Here is a 19,719-nt window from a genome sequence, read left to right as displayed (position 1 = left end):
TACATGACTGTAATGGTATTTAGGCGCTACATCTCATAATCATTATCTCTATGTTCAATGTTCATCCAAATCCTTCGAATTCGCCTTGCTATTTTGTATGCTTGGGTATCTGTGTTTGTGACAAAGGATAGAAGTAAGTTTAAATAAGAAAAAAAAAAGTATTCTGTTTTGCAGCCACGAGTTTAAAGTAGCGAAAACATTCAATCTATCTAAGTAGCTTAATCATGCAAGTGATGCCATGATTGAGTCTGCTCAATCTGCACTATCATATTCTAACATCTTTTAAATCTCCGTTTTCCCTCTTGCATTCCTCCATTAACTGAAATTCTCTTTCTTTCTGTCTAGATCTACATTGTTCTTCTTCCATACCCTTTCCTCACTCATTAATTTTGCGATGACCCTTTATCACTCTATACCATGAGTCTCACATTCCTCACTCTCCCTCTCTTCTTTATTCTATCACCTTCTTCTCGTCGGTTCCTGAATCTGTATCAACCTGTTTATAGCTATCTCTACGTCCCCTATTTCTAAATTGCAAATAGTACTCGTGTACTTTTGCTCCTTTTGCTCTGTTGCCTGCCTATTGTGAAAAACAAAAGACATTTTCGTTCGAGCATTGCGAGGTCTGTTTTAGCGGCTTCCAAAGACATTCGATTTCAGGATGTTTTCTTTCGCACTTTCTGGTCCGGCGGTAAATCTAAACAGGCACCACCAAACCAAGGAGGTACTTGTCTAGTACCTCACCGATCAAACGAAATTTGCTTTGGACCCATTTCAAATGACTTTTTTTTTTTTTTTTTTTTTTTTTTTTTTTTTGGGGGGGGGGGGGGGTTCTTGTTTTACATTGTCATGCATGTGTGCTAACGATATACCTGCCCACCCACCTTGTACCAGTACATGCGTGCGCATAGTGTTAACTCACACACGCACACACACACACATACACACACACAAATATATATATATATATATGCACACACAACACACACACATGCACACACACACACACATACACACACACACACACACACACACACACACACAATATCAAAGGAATTTGAAAGAGAAGTATACAGTCAAAACTGGGAACTGATGCTGTTTGCTCGATGCAAATCGTAGACGCCCCACAAAATAAACGCCACTCCGACGAGGCTTGGCCTGAATCAGAACCAACAATCCAAACACGATGGTAAACATTGCTGACTGACTCTGCATACAGGATGAAAGATTAGCGAAAGTTCACGAGATGTCGCCACCAGAGAGACGGCCTTACTTTTATGTCCCTGTACACGCATAGAGCGATGTGATGTACGAATTAGCATTTTAACAACCACGGAGAACCTTAAAAACATTCCGCTGCCTTTTCAAACTGAATCTTCAACAGAATTCGTTCCAGATGCCTCGGGCAGTGATGACACCCAAACACGGACAGTCGTAGATAAGAAAGGAGGAAGCCAAATTTTCTTCGTTAGTGCGCTTTTTTTTACTTCACACGCCGGGAGGGAAAAACCACGGTATTGCAGTCACGGCCCGCATTTGCATAAAACTTTGCTAAGTAGCCTCGGCAAGCATAGAAAATCGTTGGAACTTCCCACGAAGTCTGCATCCCTCAACGGAAGAAAATGGATGAGAGAAAGTTATTTCTTGCGTAAAATGTGAAATAAATTTGCTTGGAGCTGAGGATGTCTACTTCATCAGAACTATGAAGAATGATGGAGAGTCCACTATGAGGATACCAACAAGGCATATGCAGGTAAACTCTTGAAAATAGCTTGACCATTCCTGAATCGAGCTTGTGCCGTTGAAAACTCGCCATACCAGCAGCGGAATGATCGATAGTTATTTTGTTTTGCTCTGTTCAAAAAAAAAAAATAATAATAAGATAGAGGAACCGCGATTTACTAGATGAACACAGATTTGGACGTACAGCATTATTACATTCCACCCCTTTTTTAAGGGCGGTTAATTATATGATACACTGTTTTGTAAATCTCCCTCATAAAGCATATGATATGATATCATAAGATTATATCTATACCTCTATCTCTATCTATATCTGTTTCTATCTTTATATCATTTCTGATTATACGATATATTAAATCAATCTCCTTTGTAAGTAAATTTGTGTTCGTAGTAATTGAAAGATTCTCTTTGCAGATTTAAATGATTTTACACATGCTTCTGATGTGTCTCTTCATTTGACATTTCGATCTCGTTAAATCTTAATGACTGAAGGGATTGTAAGTAATTTTATCTGCACTGTTTGATGTGTATTACGTTTAATTTAGTTGAATTTACGAATATCGGTATTCAAGAAAGCTATGAAAATGAAGAATGGCATAGTTTTGACTGATACGGGGCTCCATATCTTTATTCATTTATTCATTAATTCATTTATCTCTCTTTAATTCAGTTATTTACTTATCTATTCATCTTCAATTGAAGAGACGATGAGATGCTACTTATAGAATATGATAGTGTAGACAATAATCGAATCCAAAGTTTATTGTTATTTTGATTTTGTTTTAAAAATCAGTTTTGAAATGGCTGAGATATCCAAAAATAAAGTGGTCCTAATAAAAGATGCAACCCGCCTTTTTGTTAGGGCTACTTTGATTAGGGGTATCTCAACCATTTCAAAACTGGTGTCTATCAGATAAAACACTTATAAGATATGAAAGAGTGCGCAATTCTAAGAGGAATTCAAAATTCATTTGATGAATATTGGTTTGAAATGTCTGAGATGTCAAGAAAGTGGTTCTGATAAAATGTGGGATCCACCATGCGTAAAAGACATCTGCTGTAATCATTTTATTATCAAGAAAAACAGTGCATGCTGTACATTTCAGCCAACCACTAAACTGTTTCCATGTAATTTACTGTTCAAATATTACTCAATAACTGCTCAATATTGACCTCCTGTTATATTTCTGTATGGAAAAAGGAATGTAAAAATCAAATCAAATCAAAACAAATAAAAAAATCATCAACGGTTTGCAGGTCCTGTTTACCTTTGGAAACAGTGATTCAAAAACAAATTTCAAGATATGACAGATTGAAATGCATATTTGTAGATCTGTTGTAACACACGGAAAACATCCTATCGTATAAAATTTTCGCGATAAAGCCTAAAATATAAGGAGACATGTGTATTTTTCTCAATAAACCGTAACTGTAGACGGTTTAGTCTGGAAACATTTTTATTATAACTATTGTTCACATTTTTTATATTTAACAATACTTAACATCGATTTTACCAATTCAATCTTTTATCCCTAACTCACATTTTAGAGCTATTTTAAAGCACTAATGCTGTGTGTTGTTTTTTTTTTTTTTTTTGGTCTCATCTGCAAATCGTAAATTATGCCTCTAAGGTTTCTTCTCTCCCTTCAACCAATATTGCTATCAGACGGAGTATTTGAGCTGCAATGGCAAAGAAATTGAAGTGTAGTAGGAATAATTCGCAAGGAGAACGACTATTATAACATGTGTAAGAGCGGGAGAGAGGACAATTCTTTACATATCGAATTTAAAACTGTCTGCTATCAAATTTCAAGAGTTAGATTAGTGTCAGTGATCCATGTCAATTGTTAGATCATCTTTTGCTTATGTTCTCTTAAACTTTTGTGTGCCGACGGACTCAGAAGACCCCATAGTTATACATATCTTCCAAAGTACTTTACACGGAAAATGTTAGATGAGGCAAAGGGGAGAAAAAAATTGAATGCATGTCATCCCCCCCCCCCCCCCACGACCAAAGAAACGGCAAACAAAGCCATCGGCTAAGTTTACTTTTGCCTTTCTAGAACTCTCTTTCTCTCTCTCCCTCTCTTTTCTTCGCTATTTCTTCCTCATCACTGTGGTTCTTTTGATGTTTGCCTTCACACTCATGTCTGGTTCAAATAGGGAAGGAGGAGTGAAACAGGGTATAGTTACGTAACGAGTCTAAAGTTGCACCCATACGTTCATTGTCAATTGTATTCCTAATCGACAAGTTTGAGCTGCACCGTCCAATAGATCCGTTCAATAGTATATAGTTTGACAACTCAATTAGCCATAACTCTGGTTCTGGATCTGGATCTGGATCTGGATGTTTACGATGCAGGGCCCTACTGGGCATAACGCATCGGATGAGAGAGGGCGCAGAGGTGATTAGAAAGTTCTATCAATGGCCTTTTTGAATGAGGCGATTGATGGCGAGTTAATAGTGGCGTCACTCAGGTGGTTCCACTCGATGACAGTAGACGGGAAGAATGAGTTTCTGAATTGTTCTGTTTGTGCTCTTATTTGATTAAAGCACTTACTGTTATTTGTCACTTGTCTGTCCAAGATATTTACAGTATCGCAGTTTGTGAATTGCTTAACACGGATACGTCGTCTAAGTTTTTTAGGTTGAGCAAAGGTTTGAATTGGGAGAGCTGGCACCAGCCCCCCGACCACTTTGAAGAAGAGGGTGAGCTTGAGATTCCTTCTTCTTTCCTTCAGGCTTGGGAGACAAAGTTCAGCCAGCTTGTTTGTGATAAAGCCGTCATCTCTGGACACGTAATCCCCTGTTATGAATCGGACAGCTCTTCGTTGGACACTTTCAAGTCTGTTTATGTCCTTTTGTAGATATGGGTCCCAGGCAGTGGCACCGTACTCAAGGAGTGATCTAACGAGTGAAGTATAGGCAGTTCGCTTTTGCTGTTCGTTTTGCTGCTGTCACAAAATGAACAATTACCGTGGCATGGCTACGCGTATGGATGAGACAGTCATCCCATGATTTCATTTCTAGCAATCATTCTTTAGTCCGTTGTGAAAGAGATGCATTGCATGCAGTTTGCTTACAACTTTGTATGTAATAAACAACTAAAATGGCATTAAACCGCTTTGTCCTGGCGAGGAAAGCGCATGTTTTAGAAACAAGACACCAAACAGGTTAGTCAGAGACTCCTGAAGAAGGTGGAGGCCACCGATAATTTGAGTATAATAAACTCATTCTTATTGGCGAAATAATGCATTACTCGTTTATTTCTTGATTCTTCGTTTTATATAACATATATATATATATATATATATATATATATATATATATATAATATAATATAACTGCAATATAATACAGTTGAATATAATATAACTATATTATACATATATATATATATATATATATATATATATGCGGGTTTTTTTTTTATATTAGCAAGCTTTAGATTTGCGACGCGAACGACGACGCTGTTAGGCCACAAATTGTGTTCTGCACATGCGCGAGACAGCTGTTTCCGTTGTCCTACCAGGGAGGTTGCGTCATCTTAGCGTTCACGTCTCGGATCTAAACCTTACTACTGTGTTGGGGGAGGGGGGGGGGGGAAGGGAATTCTCTGGTTATTGTTTCATAAGATTGATTAATTCTAATATCAAAAGCACATTGATTTATTACGCTTACCCACAACCACATATAATGATTAGTTTGAAATGTACCACTCGTCAACAATATTACTGCATGAAAGATCTACGAATAGGTTTTTCTTTTTAATTTTTCCCCTCGATAACTCCAGACTTCGTGGAAGTCATTGGTAGCCACGTTAAGCCAGTTATAACTTTGTCTCGTTATACACACTCTCTTTCTCTATCCCTTTACCTATCAGTAATGCTGCGTGTGTGTGTTTGTGCGCCTGTGTGTGTGTGTGTTTTAAGTGTGTCCTGTGTATGTCTGATATATTATGTGTGCTCATGTATAGTTGATGTGATTTGACTTCACATAAAATCATTGAACCATATTTTAAGATATATTATAAACTACGGCGTAAACTACGGCATAATATATATATATATATATATATATATATATATATATATATATATATATATATATGTGTGTGTGTGTGTGTGTGTGTGTGTGTGTCTGTCTGTCTGTGTGTGTGTGTGTGTGTTTATATATATCTTTATATCATATATACTTTTTTTCTTTAAGTGACAAGATCATGCTAGCACAAGATGCGTTCAATATTGCCTGGCTGTTTTTGTAAACGAAAGGCCATGTGATTTATTACTTTCACGTTCGTGTTCTCTTTTCCGAATAATGTCCTAAATTTGCCTCAAAATAGTCATCTTATCAATTTTCATTATATAGCCGAACATGAAGTTGTTTTGAATTCACTGATGTTCTATAATCAAAAGTTTTAATAAATTCGCTTTCTCTTATCCGCACTCTCCTCTCCGTACAGCTCTTCTATCTTGCCCCTGTTTTCTGTCTCGGATTCATAGGCGGCTTTCTGCTGGCATGGGATTTCCAATACGGCAGTAAGTACCTCATCATTCGACCTATAATAGCAGAACACTGAAAAGTAGTTTTAAAGAATTTTAAAGCTGGAGATCAAATTGCAGGGAAAGTTGGTAACAAACAAAAGAAGAAAATGTCTCATAAAATTTTGTCCATGCAAATGAAACTTGGTCGTATACGAGTATGTTCCTTGGATGCTTCTTACAGGCTTGTCGGTTGGGTAGCAAAACACGCATTTTCCTTGCCCAATATATTCGATAAGTCATAGTATATAAGAGACACGGATGTTCGTATATAGTATAATTATGATAAAAGTAGTAGGGTAGGCCTAACTATATAAGTGGTAGTAGTAGTAGTAGTTGTAGTAGTAGTAGTAGTAGTAGTAGAAGTAGTAGTAGTTGTTGTAGTAGTAGTAGTAGTAGTAGTAGTAGTAGTTGTTGTTGTTGTAGTAGTAGTAGTAGTAGTAGTAGTTGTTGTTGTAGTAGTAGTAGTAGTAGTAGTAGTAGTAGTTGTAGTAGTAGTAGTAGTAGTAGTAGTAGTTGTTGTTGTTGTTGTTGTTGTAGAGGTAGAAGCAGCAGCAGTAGTGGCAGCAGTAGGCGTATAGGCTAGTAGTAGTAGATGTAGAAGTATAGTAGTAGAAGTAATAGTAGCCATATGTAGTAGTAGTAGTAGTAGTGGTAGTAGTAGTAGTAGCAGCAGTAGCAGTAGGCATAGTAGCATAGAGGTAGAGGCAGCAGCAGTAGTGGCAGCAGTATAGTCTATTGTAGATGTAGATGTAGAAGTAGTAGTATAGTAGTAGTATAGTAGTAGTATATTAGCAGTAGTATAGCAGTAGTAGTCAGTGGTAGTAGTTGAGTAGCGGCAGTAGTAGTAGAAGTAGTAGTAGTACTAGTAGCAATAGTAGCAGTAGTATGCCCTAATAATAGCAGTAGTAGCCTAGGGTACAACAACAACAACAACAACAACAACAACAACAACAACATGAACAGCAACAACAACTGCTGCTGCTACTACTACTACTTTTACTACTACTACTACTACTACTGCTACCACAGTGTATGGAAACAGGTGTCACGCGCACGTGCAGAAAAAAGCATTATTTTTAGCCCAACATGAGCGTCGTCTTAACGTTCACGTCGCAGATCTAAAGATAATGTCAAAGGTTCGAACATTTAATTGCCATTCTCAGGACTCAGCACGCATACAATTTTATTTTCATGACAACAACATGTAATAGGTTTAAATGGCAAAACCAAAGACTTCAAGAAACAACCCTTAACCTATTATGATCATCGTAACGGACACACGCCAATTATTCATAAGTTAGGGGGAAAGAAATGGTTAAAAGGGATTTCTTGGAATAAGAAAATTAACTGAGCGTATATGATTGACGTAAGAAGTTTAAAATACCATTCATTCACATCGCGCATTTATTGACTTCTCCATCTTCTTCGATCTTTTATTTTCCTTATCCACCGTCCATGTCATTGCTGAAGACATTGAAGGCAGGTCTTGGCGGTCCGTGCCCCTGCCCTCTCAACCAGACGAGCCCAAGTCCATTCTTCAGACCCTTCAACTGGTCCTGGACCAACACACCCCGCCGGCTGCCGCGTGTCGAGAGACCCAGTCGGAGACCTCATCGGTGGAGACGCCACAGGGCAGACGCGTGATACTGACGACGTCCAATTACGGCTTTGTCAACATGACCAAGAACTGGCTAAAGAGCCTGCGAAACAGCGGAGTCCAAGAACGTGTGGTCATAATCGCAGAGGACAAGGCCTCGCACAGCGAACTCCGGGCCATCCGCAGGCCGAACTTGACCGTCGAGTACACCGAACTTGGACGATCGCAGCGTAAGGTTATGACGTGGGGCGAACAGAGCTATCGCGACTTCGTCAGCAAGAGAGCAATCTACATCCTGCGCTTATTACGCCGCGGCGTCGACGTTTTGTTTTCCGACGCGGATGTCGTATGGTTGAAAGACCCTTTACCGGTGTTCACACCGCCCGAATACGACGTTTATTATTCGAAGGCGAATCAGATGCTCGCTTGTGTCGGATTCGCGTACTACGCGGCTACGGAGCAGACGATAAAACTCATGGAAGAATGGATCATACGCATGCGCTCGAACCCGACGATGCAGACTCAAGTGATTCTAAATCGAATTATCACAAGCAAATATATCCCCTCTCTGAAAGTGGGTATCCTAGACCAAAGCGCATTTACGAATGTCAAGGGATACAAGAACAGTAGTGCAGGCACTGAGAGGGAGGACATTTATATGGTGCATGTCAACAGTGTCACGGGTAGCAGTGAGAAAACAGATATTCTCAAATCAATTAATCTTTGGTATTTAGAATAGACAGAATCAATGCATGAGATGCATTGTCTATGTAGAACGGAGAGCAGATCCGATGTGGCTGCCTGCGGGGTCATCATTTTCATATTTCAGAAGTCGTCGGTTTCACGATAGAGTCGGCAAATATTTGATTTACCCCGTCTGACTCCTCAGTTTCAATTCAATTCCAATGAATTTATTGGAAATTTTCTGCATTGAATATAACATATAAGAAATGAAATACAGTCATTTCTTTTTGTTTTCAAGACAATAAAACATACAATGTGTACATCCGAACATATATACTGAGATATACGTGTACAGAATAATGAAAAGAATAAGAGAACACATCAATTGGGAACCACTCGGGATAAAGTGAATCATTATGATCTGACTGAATTATGGCACATGTATTGGGAGTGTGAATGCAGAAGACTGTCGTCCCGGGCATATAGCTTGAAGATACGACAGCCTTGAAAGAGAAGAAAAAAAGGGAAAACTCCTCCGTAGCTCGTTCAATTGTCAAGTTAACAAAGCTTTACCACGTTACTCCCTGCCTTTGACCAAATCAACATGAAACTAATCTGTTCACATCATATTTATGTGTGTGTACGTGTGTTTGTGTGTGTGAGTGTGTGCGTGCGCGCGTGTTTCAATGTGATAAAATAGTTGAATTCACGAGTCTTTTTCCAATTATGAGTGCACGAAGACAGTACAGACAAAATTCATTTTCAGTTAAGTTTATCTAGCTTTATGTACAGCTATAACCATTGACTAACAATCAGTGAGTAAACCTAAGGTTCGTTATGTCGAAGGTTCGTTGATTCGAAAATGAAATACAAGGTTCGTTATTCCAAACTATGTTCATTAATCCGACAATGAAATAATGTTCGTTACTTCGATGGTTCGTTTATACGAAAATCTAATCAGGTTTACTATTCCGAAGGTCCGTTTGCACACCAAAACTGAAAAAGAAAAAAAAAACGCATCTTTTTTTCTCTTCATTTTCTGATTAACGAACCTTATTTCATTTTCGGATTATCGAACATTTGGAATAACGCCACAAGGAATGTTCCGATTAATGAACCCTATTTCATACTCGGATTAACGAATATCTGGGTGGAGGGAATTGATGTGTTTCGGAATAACAAACCTTTACGATAAAAAAAATCTTATTACATAGATTTTCTTCTTTTTTTGATGAAAGAACCTTTCGGAATATCTAGCAACGTCACTCGATTATCAAAATAAATGACAATGTATAATGACAGAGAGAATGTAATGCACTAACTTTATCTTTGGAGATGCTCAAGGCATATAAGAAGACTTCATCTACACATACTATGTAATTCAAGAAAAATAAGGTTGTTTTACAAAAAAAAAAATGACCAAAGGATTCGTGGATGGGAAAGACGAGACGTAATGATATTCCCCAGAGACCTTGATGCAGAGACCAAAGCACTGCTAGAACATTTTACAACTTGTATTTAGTTTTCTGTTATTTGATTTGATGGACCAATAATTACATCGACACTATCTACCAGGCCAACGATAAGTGTAACCTTGACTTGTTCTGCCCTGTGAGCTCTATTTCTCGGGTTCAATTTGAAGGTATTTTAGTCTATTCAAGAAATAAAAAGATTAAGTTGGTTGCACCGTTTCCCTATTCCACCGCACATTTCACAAAGCCTTTTTTTCGGGGGATATTAGTTATTCGGAAGATTTTATAGCTTTTTGATATCATATTGAACTGAGTATAATGACATAGCCCGTTGGTCAAAGGGTTGTCGGTTTGGTAGAATTCTTGTTCAGAAAGATTCTTCCAAATGGCTTGTTTTTGTTTTGTTTGTTTGCTTGGTTTTGCATGTCCTGTTCCTTTTTAGGCTCATCGTTGTTCAAGGGTTTCTACAGTAGGCCGATAGGCTCATCGTTGTTCAAGGGTTTCTACAGTAGGCCGATAGGTAAACAGCGATATTGTTCCAAACTGTTCCAAAAGCTCATGGGCCCTGGAACGTTTGTGGGCTTCCGACCGGGAGGGGAGGGCTTCCTCCACGGAATAATTGAAAATTCGTGTGTTTTCTGGCTTGCGTTGCTGCTGCTGTTGTTGTTGATGGTGGTGGTGGTTTTGTTCATTTCGGATCGAACCGAAAGTGCATCTCCACGGCAGTCCCCCAGTTCCGCGGCCCTTGAGTTTTTGTTAAATAGAGACTTTGTTGTCCGACTTCAAAAATTACTTCTGTCAGCTGAAAACCTTTCTTATTAAGAATGAATGGTATATTCATACGGAAGAAACAGTGCCCCCGAGGGTCAGTGCGCATGAAGACAGTTTGTGAGCTATTAAAAGGAATCACTCGTGGTTTGTTTCACCGGGAACGTTCAAGAGCTGGAGTTCCAAATGGCTGTATTTAAAACAGCTGTCAGTTTTCTGTGGATGGAGAAAACTATTCCACAGGTGCATTTCTGCCTTTGATGTTCGGGGTTTGAAGACGCCGTCTTTTTGAGCAATGAGGATTCATTTTGAACAGAATTATTTTTGGCGTATATTTTGCTTGTTTTTAATTCAATGGATTGGAATTTCAGCTAACGATAAAACGTTTAATATCCCGTCCAGAAACAATATGTGTAAAAGTGTTCTTCAGAGCTGTAGGCCCTACATAATGTTGCGAAGTGTTTGAAAATGTGCCCTTCTGCAAAGGTCAATCAGATCTATGTAATTTTTCTGCTTAATTCCTACAAATAATACTGATATCCATAATCTTCAAGGCAAATATAGTTCTTTATTAACCGATATATCAGATTAGTGCCCGGAAACACTCTGTCGAATAATTCTAATTTTGATTTTATCAATCTTTGCATAACTTCAATCTGAGCTTCCCCCTTGTCTTTATTATTATGTACCGCTCAGTGTTTATAAGTGGATAGGGATGATGAAAAGTAATTACTATCAAAGACTTTTCTTTCTTAGAGAATGGCTGGTCATTATGCAATGAGACAATGAATTGAAATACTTATTTACTTATGTAGTTAAATTTATGACCGTTTCTTTCCCGGGGTCCTCTAACAAGGATCCGAAAATGAAAAAAAAAAGCGTATTCTTTAAACAAATCGTCGGAATTAGAACCTTATTTTGTCCTCGGATTAACGAACCTTCAGATTAACGAAATTTTGTAACAATGAGTTGTAATCACGTACTGGTATACAGTGAAGTGATTCCTGTGGCAAATTCATAAATTCTACGTTATAATGGTAAAATAACCTGATATTTATGCTAATTGAGAGACTTTGTGTGACTTTTCAGATAATAAGCTGTATCTTATAGTACAAGAAAGTGGAAGAGGAGAGGTAGAAGATGAATTTTGAGGGAAGGCGTGATGAATTGTGATTATAACAATAAAAATGAGGACACAGTTATCATTCATATTGTTGTTATCATCATTATGATTTGGACAGGAGAGCAGGATAAGAAATAAAAAGATGCGATGAGATGAAAGTGAATAATTGGTGGTGAGCAGGACTTTTTTGTCAGTACACATGTAATATATATAAACATCTATATTATTTGATTGTAAGTTGCACCTACAAACATTGTAAAAGCATTACATAGATTACAAATGTAATTATAATAATGATGATAATGATAATAATAATAATTATAATAGTAATCATTATTATTATTGATACTACTACTACTACTACTACATGTATTACTATTGCTATCATTGTTGTTGTTAATGTATGTATTAACACATTTACATAAATATCAAAGGCATAATGATTTATTCTATTTTCATGTGCTGGAATTTTACAAATAAGAAACCCATGCAGTGCCTACCATTCTCCATAAACTAATTGTAATTATGTTCCCGTAAGGATTGGGTTGGATAAAACGGTTCATACTGGATGCTACTTTGCCATTCCAATCTGTTGATGCAACTTTGAGAGACAGAGAATGATTAGCTGTGTGAACACACCTGGCTTGGGTGTGTTTACACTTGTCTCTGTTTCATGGACTTGTACCTCCCCGTTTCATTAAAGTTATCACAATTCGGTGAAGACAAAGTTGATGAGTCAGTTTATGATGAAAGCAATATATACTTTATTTCTAAAACCTTGAAAGGAGTCATCTTTCTAATCATTCAACAGCACATTTTATACTGAATTCACATTTTAAATGATACATAGGAACATCTTTACCACATTATGTACACATAAACCTAAATAAATATTTCTGAGTAAGCAAATGTATACGCTAATACAAGTACTGGGTTACACATAAATACAGAATAAATCATCCCAAAAGAATCAATGATGCATTTAATGGGAACCAATAAAACATTTTATGATCTTTCACAAAACAGATCATTAACATAATTATGCTCTTCACACATGTAAACTTGGGTACCTAACGTTATTGAGAAGAATGAATCTGTTTTTCTACTATGCATATCTATACTTGATAATATTTCAAGTATTCAAGATTGGTCCACAAGGGATTTTGAACATGTGCGATGTTTTTCCACAGAAGTCAAAAACCCATCATACCCCTACCTGCGCAGACAGTCATGGTTGGAAGGAATTTCAAAATGTATCATGTAACATCTACTTTCAACCATTCATGATCTGGCAGGTACTTGCGTTTGAATATCTATTTTCTATGAAGACAAACACAACAAAAGGAATTTAATCAATATCCCATAATCAGCTGTGGCTAAGTAGCACATCTGTTCTTAAATGGAGTCGAGATGAAAATAGTATCGTAAAACACAGGCTAAATTGGAAGAAAAAAAATTGTATTACTTAGATATGAACATTGAGCTAATACATTAATTAAACAAGTAACTGAAAACACAATATGAGCATAAACAAAAACATTCAAACAAAAGGGAAACACTTAAAATTCCTCTCCATTTGTGCACTGGCTTACATGTGTGTTTATCACAAAGAAGGCAGCCAGTTTGGAAAAAAATGTAAACTTGGCAATGAGGTTTTATTCAAATTAGAACCCGGATATACATTCCACATTTCAAGTAAAAGTTTCAAAATAAAAATTCATATCTTCTTTATCTTTCTTTATCTTCTTATAGAATGAACAGTAATTTTGCGTAAGCCAAGATAAACCAGAGAATTGTCACCTTTTTTTTTTTTTAATTTACATCCATTTTCATTTCATTCATTTATTTGATCTTATTCACTTATGTAAAACTACCACCTTTCTTTTTGGAAATCAAATGAAGTGTAACAATGGCTGTGTGTTTAGATGAACTATACAAGAGTTTTCATGTCCTGATATAACAGGTTAACAAGTCTAATTTTGTATGGAAGCTCATGACATCAGTTTTGATTTACATGAGTAAATGTGTTCAGAGCAAGAAAAAGACATGTCATCTAAAGTGACAGTAAAGTCCACAATGGCATTTTTCATTGATATTGCAAAGGTAATATAAAAATATTCTATATGAAAATTCACATTTAATCTAGATAATGATGGTAATATAGCTGGTATATTTTGTGGGCTTTTTATAGCATAAAATGACCCAAAACAGATATGAATAGCAAATAATTAGTGATGTGCACAATTAATGGAATTCTGAGACTAAATATTTGGCAGTTTAAAGAGTTCAACCACGCAACAAGATAAAGCTTTTATCAAAATCAATCATTCTTGCATCAAGTTGTTTACATTGCAATTGATCTATCATCAATGCTGATCGGGAGTTCTTGCAAAGCTTTATAAACTGATATAAAATTACTATTAGCACTTTCATTATCATTCACTGTTACTATGACTACTACTAATTACCATCTTCTACGATCCTCATCATACTTGGTGAGTTGGTACTGGCTCTGCTTCTTCCTACCCCCTCTTTGCTTACAATTACTAGTACGGTACTACAGCTACACAGCTGTGACAAACAGTGAACAAATAGCAAGCATAGATAACACTCAAGCAATAGTCATTTTCTCCTGTCAAATTTACCCTGTGTATCTTTGGTATATCATGATATCAAAAACATTTAACATGTGATACATGTGCAAAATTGTGACCAAATTATGGGTTCTCTCGCAAGTTCATGAGATACGAAAGGGCAATTCCATTAATTTCTGATAGGGACATATTCCACTTTTGTGAAATCATTGACGTGCTGTGCAAACATCTTTTGATGTACATCAATGTTCCACATTCTACATTCAAACCACACATAGAAACTCACGTTGGAAAACAGCAATCATTCAACGTAATGGCTTACTGAGTCTGGAACTTTAGTAAACTTTGCAATTTCGGTCACGACATGACAACATTTGCATAACAATAGCCGAGGTCACACTGGCAAAACTTCGAGAACACTTCACAGAGTTTGCTCGTCCGTTCACACTGGCAGGCAAATTTCTCAGATTTCGTTTCTCGGGTTCTTAAAGTTTGGGTCACTGGCGCGTATGCACAACAAAGACACAAGTATGCATGGTCTGACAGCTTTGGAGGCACCACAAACAGAAAGAGGACTGGTCATGTGATGGACTTTGAGAACGTGACAAACTTTGAGATGTTTTAACTGCATGCGGTCAGACTGCACAAACTTGGAGAAGACTTGTGGGGGGGGGGGGTCAGGAAATTTCCCTAGTTTAAAGTGGGAAGTTCCACAAGAAGTTTGGTGAGAAGTTTTTAGGAAGTGTACGGTCATGCTGACAAAATTTGAGAACTTCTAGAAATATTGTCAGTGTGTCTGCGGCTGATGAATAGAAAAGAAATGCACTCAAGCCTCTTAAGATGCTAGTGACATTGCATATGTAAAAGTGACTCACGACATGAAGGACTATAAAAGCAGCACACACATACGCTTGCTTCACAAAGAAAATGAAAACAAAAAGTGTGATTGCACAATATAAGACCACTGGAAGAAAGCTCTCTCACAAATGAGGAAATTTGGAACACATCACATGCACCTCTGTTGGATCCACAGTACTAGTATATCGATTTGGATCATTACAAGGGACAATTACACTGATTCCATCTTTACGTCTAATTACAAGCAATCTCTTCTAAATAGACAACTCAAATACTGCTACAGATGCAACCTCTGAAGATCTAACAATCCCAAACAGACTAGGATATCGTTAGACTAGCCTCTTGTCATTTTTTTTTAAATATTTGCATATGTCCCAATTCTCTGATTATACATTAAATCTATACAAATACTGCCTCTACAACATAGATCTACACACAATCATACAAAAATATCTCCTATTGTGACATAAGTGAATGCTATAAATAATCATCTGATATTGCAGAATCTTACTGAAGTATCAGTGAGGTACAGTAATTGGTTAGAGCATATGAAAATAGAAGATTCCTCTACAATTGTACCAGCATTTTGGGTTATAAAGAATGTGTGAAAATCACAAACACATAAGTGTGTGTGTGTGTGTGTGTGATTTCTCATAATCTAAAACACACATGGACACTAAAAGTTAGCATATTTTTCAAGAAAAGACAATCATAGACATATCATCAACCGCAGACCAATTTAGTATTACATGTATATACTTTCAATCTTACCTATTTAAAGCCTACCTGGCAAGAGTTTAAAAATCATCGAGGTCAAAGAAAACAATTCTACCCCAGATGGACATAAACAAATTTAAATTCTGGGGTATGATTTTTTTTTCTTCAATTTGTCTCCCTCTGTACAAATAAAATTTGTAAGATCACAACTGCTTATCTACATTTCTTTACAAACATGTCAGGGAAAAAAAAGGAACCAGCGGGAATCGAACCTACTGCTTTCCGGGCAGACACACTATCATCAGGCTGTCCCTGGTTGCCGGCAGTGACACGAACCTGGAACAAATACCCAAGCTCCAAATTTTGACATGGTTTTGTACACTGGTTCCTTATTTCTGACATGTTTCTTAAAAATGTAGATCTTATCTTTGCCATCTTACAAATATCATCTATATAGAGGGAGAGAAATTGATTTACCCCCCCCCCAAACAAAAAAAAAAAAAAAACATACCCTGCATCTTTACTCCTCTGCAATTGCACAAATTTTATATTAGAATCGCTTGCTAACTGGAGTAGAAGTTTGATTCGGAACATTTGCATAAGACTAACTGAGTGCTTGCCCACCAAACCAGCCAACAGTCCACACAATGATTCCTATAATATAACCTCCTTCAAAGTTCTTTCGGCAGAGATACAGATATCCAGAGATTTCTAAACTAGTAAACGGGAGAATTCATAAAATTGCCACTGTCATATGATCACATATGATTCATATTAATCAGGCATCCAAGTTAAACACATGCCACCTTTGGATATCTTTGGAAGTGTTTGACATAGTCAGCAACCTTGTTATTTGTCCCAGAGTGGTCTTTGGCTTGCCTGACCTAGCAGCATTGAACAATGCATACATGAATACAGATGCCACAGAGAAGAGATCACCTTACACCTGGTTAAATGGGCCAAGAACCAACCATCATGATAACACAAACTTTAATCTACAGCTGTATTATGCGTCATCAAAATACTTGCTACACAACCCAGCTTTTGTGACCACTTTTTGATTATTCTTCAGGTTCTTTCTCTAAAATTAATTTAAAAAAGTAACAACACACACACAAACACATTGCATACATACATTGGTACTTAATCAAGCAGGCCTGTGGTAATAGTTAATATGTGCATGATGTGGGAATGAACGGAAATTAAATTATGCAATGATGCAGTGATGATATGCATGATCTGGCAACAATGAGAAAGTTTAAATACGATTTGAAACCATGACCAAATTTTGTTTCCACACCACACAATCTCCCTCGCCCTTCAGTGCAGCCATACCAATATTAACGGCATTATTTTTTTCTTAACATGTACAAAAACAAAATTAAACATCAACAAAGCACGATGAACAGAGTATGTTATGTGCCAGCAGTTGCGCAATTTTGATTCGTCTGATCTAATCATGTGACCTCTTCTATTGATTGCAGTGTAGCCGACATGGGAAACATACTCCTCTGTTCTATCCCTTGCTATGTTATGCCTGTGTGCTTTCATGCAGTACTCACTCAAAACATGTACATACAATTTGTTGTATCTTTGACAAAATACAGGGGGTGCAAGTGAACATGAAAAGAATGAAAAAACAAACAAACAAAGTTCAGTGATTGGATTTGAATAAAACTTGCAGGAAAAGTTGATGATAACACAAGGAACAGATGATTAAATTTTGGTAGTGATCCAGGAATTTTTATGGATTTGTGAAGGATTTTTTATCTTTGGTCAATGGTCAAGGAATTGGGGAGTTCAAGCTGTATGTACTGGAGATTTACATACACACACGAAAGCACATGCTCTGCGCAGGCAAGACACCGCACAGCTGGAAGCTGATGACGTAAACAAAGGCTCCTATATTGGGAAATTGCATGCGTGTACATGTTGAAATGAGTTGCTTGCTTGGCAGAGGTCTGCACTCTCCAACTGCTTTCCTAGTTTCTACAGTTTTGAGACTGCATTTTTATGAAATATCATCACTTTGGCAAATATCAATATCTTATGAGGATGTCGAGTATTATATCACACCTCTACGAAGGAAATATCAGTATATTAAGAATACATCTAGACGATTATCACAATTTTACTGACATGCACAACATATTTCTACAATTCAACTTTTTCTTTTGACTTAACATAGTTTTCAAATAGGTTAATACATGAATCTCCTTCCAAGAGACAATCTTCCACACTAATTAACCCCAACAATCTTCGTGAGGTACTAATAAAATTTGGATAATAATAATCTCCTCAACATGCATATATTCAAAAATAATCACTATGCAGTGACATTACAGAGCACACCAGCAGCTGCATAATACATGTATCACAACTGTAAAACACATTTGACTCTAATCTTACTAAATATGTAAGCAAATTATGAGACACACTTCTCCCATTGCAGAAAAATTTATCCACCATTTAAGTGACTGCGTGCATATATTTTTTAGCTGTACAGGCAGCCAAGATTAAGCCATCCCTATGCATAATATCTTCCAAACATTCAACTATTTTTAAATATCTTATGGTACAAGTCCCTTCAGTTCTATCTGTACAGAATCAAGAGGCAATTCATGCTCTGGAAAGACGGGAGCTGGAATACGCGAGTGTCAGACACAAATTTGAATTAGTGAGGCAGCTATGAATTGGGTCTTGTTACGACACCAGGAATGTTTCATCTTTCTTTCACTTTTTTTTTCTTTGACAGGAGAGAGAGACGAGAGTGGCACGAAGGAGTCAGAGAAAAAAGACAAGGCATCCTTACCACCGATTTAGCTGCTTTAAGACACACCGAGTTATTGTGTATCCATTCATCATATGGATATGCAACATATTGATATGAGTGCAGACAAAATGTCCAAATAGACATTAATCGTATGGCAGCTCCAGACCTTGTGAACCGTCATGTTTCATGGGAAGGTCATAGATACGTGTACGTAAAAATCTATCCCTTGTGCAGTACAAACTTCACAGATGCTTTGGACATGGTGTTTGTACTTCGAAGTGCATTCATCGGTAGAGTCGGTGCTAACTCTTGCATCTTTCAGGAATAAGCCCCGCCTGCTCATACACCACATGGATATGGGGGCGTTCAGACATGCATAAGCATCGCATAGATAATACAAGTATGTCATATCAATGTAAGAGGATTTCAGACTAGCTCCATACATCTAATATCCAAACATTGTATGTCCATATGAGAACTCTCCAGTCAAAGGGGGGGGGGGGGGGGAGGTCTAAAGCACAATAGATGGTGATACTCCGTACTTATCTGTTTTTCATTCTCCTGTGAGTATAAGACAAAAAGTTTCATTAATATTTTTTTATTGGCAAGTGGTGATTTTTTGAGGAAGGCAGAATAATTTTTGAATGATTTTTGTAGGCACTGATTGAACTGGAACTACAATGTACTTACATCAAATGATATTTCATGCAATATTTCAACAGTGATTCATTTATAAATGTCATTATTTACCTATCATACATCAAAGATCACTTATATTGTTAAGTTACAAAAGGAAATGCAATCAATCACGGTCTATAACTGTACGGAAAACCGATTTGATTAAA

General features: G+C 37.1%; 1 protein-coding gene across 1 annotated transcript; it reads left to right on the top strand.

Moving 5' to 3' along the window:
- Window positions 1-1,687: 1,687 nt before the first annotated feature.
- On the top strand, window positions 1,688-8,624 carry LOC139722989 (uncharacterized). Its single transcript, XM_071634267.1, has 3 exons — window positions 1,688-1,753; window positions 6,207-6,282; window positions 7,759-8,624. Exons 1-3 carry the CDS (start codon window positions 1,703-1,705, stop codon window positions 8,622-8,624), a joined length of 993 nt encoding a protein of 330 aa, XP_071490368.1. The 5' UTR covers window positions 1,688-1,702.
- The last annotated feature ends 11,095 nt before the right edge of the window (window positions 8,625-19,719 follow it).

Source organism: Diadema antillarum, unplaced genomic scaffold (genome assembly GCF_040938485.1).
Source record: "Diadema antillarum isolate AM-2024a unplaced genomic scaffold, OU_Dant_1.0 scf00000179, whole genome shotgun sequence".
Taxonomy (NCBI): Eukaryota; Metazoa; Echinodermata; class Echinoidea; order Diadematoida; family Diadematidae; genus Diadema; species Diadema antillarum.
This window is presented reverse-complemented; position numbering and strand designations above follow the sequence as displayed.

Bases quoted from the DNA above. Each gene is read 5' to 3' on its own strand.
- LOC139722989 (XM_071634267.1), top strand. From the start codon at position 1,703: ATGAAGAATGATGGAGAGTCCACTATGAGGATACCAACAAGGCATATG. The intron at 1,754-6,206 runs GTAAACTCTTGA...CTCTCCGTACAG, and splicing joins TACCAACAAGGCATATGCAG to CTCTTCTATCTTGCCCCTGT. The intron at 6,283-7,758 runs GTAAGTACCTCA...TCATTGCTGAAG, and splicing joins ATGGGATTTCCAATACGGCA to ACATTGAAGGCAGGTCTTGG.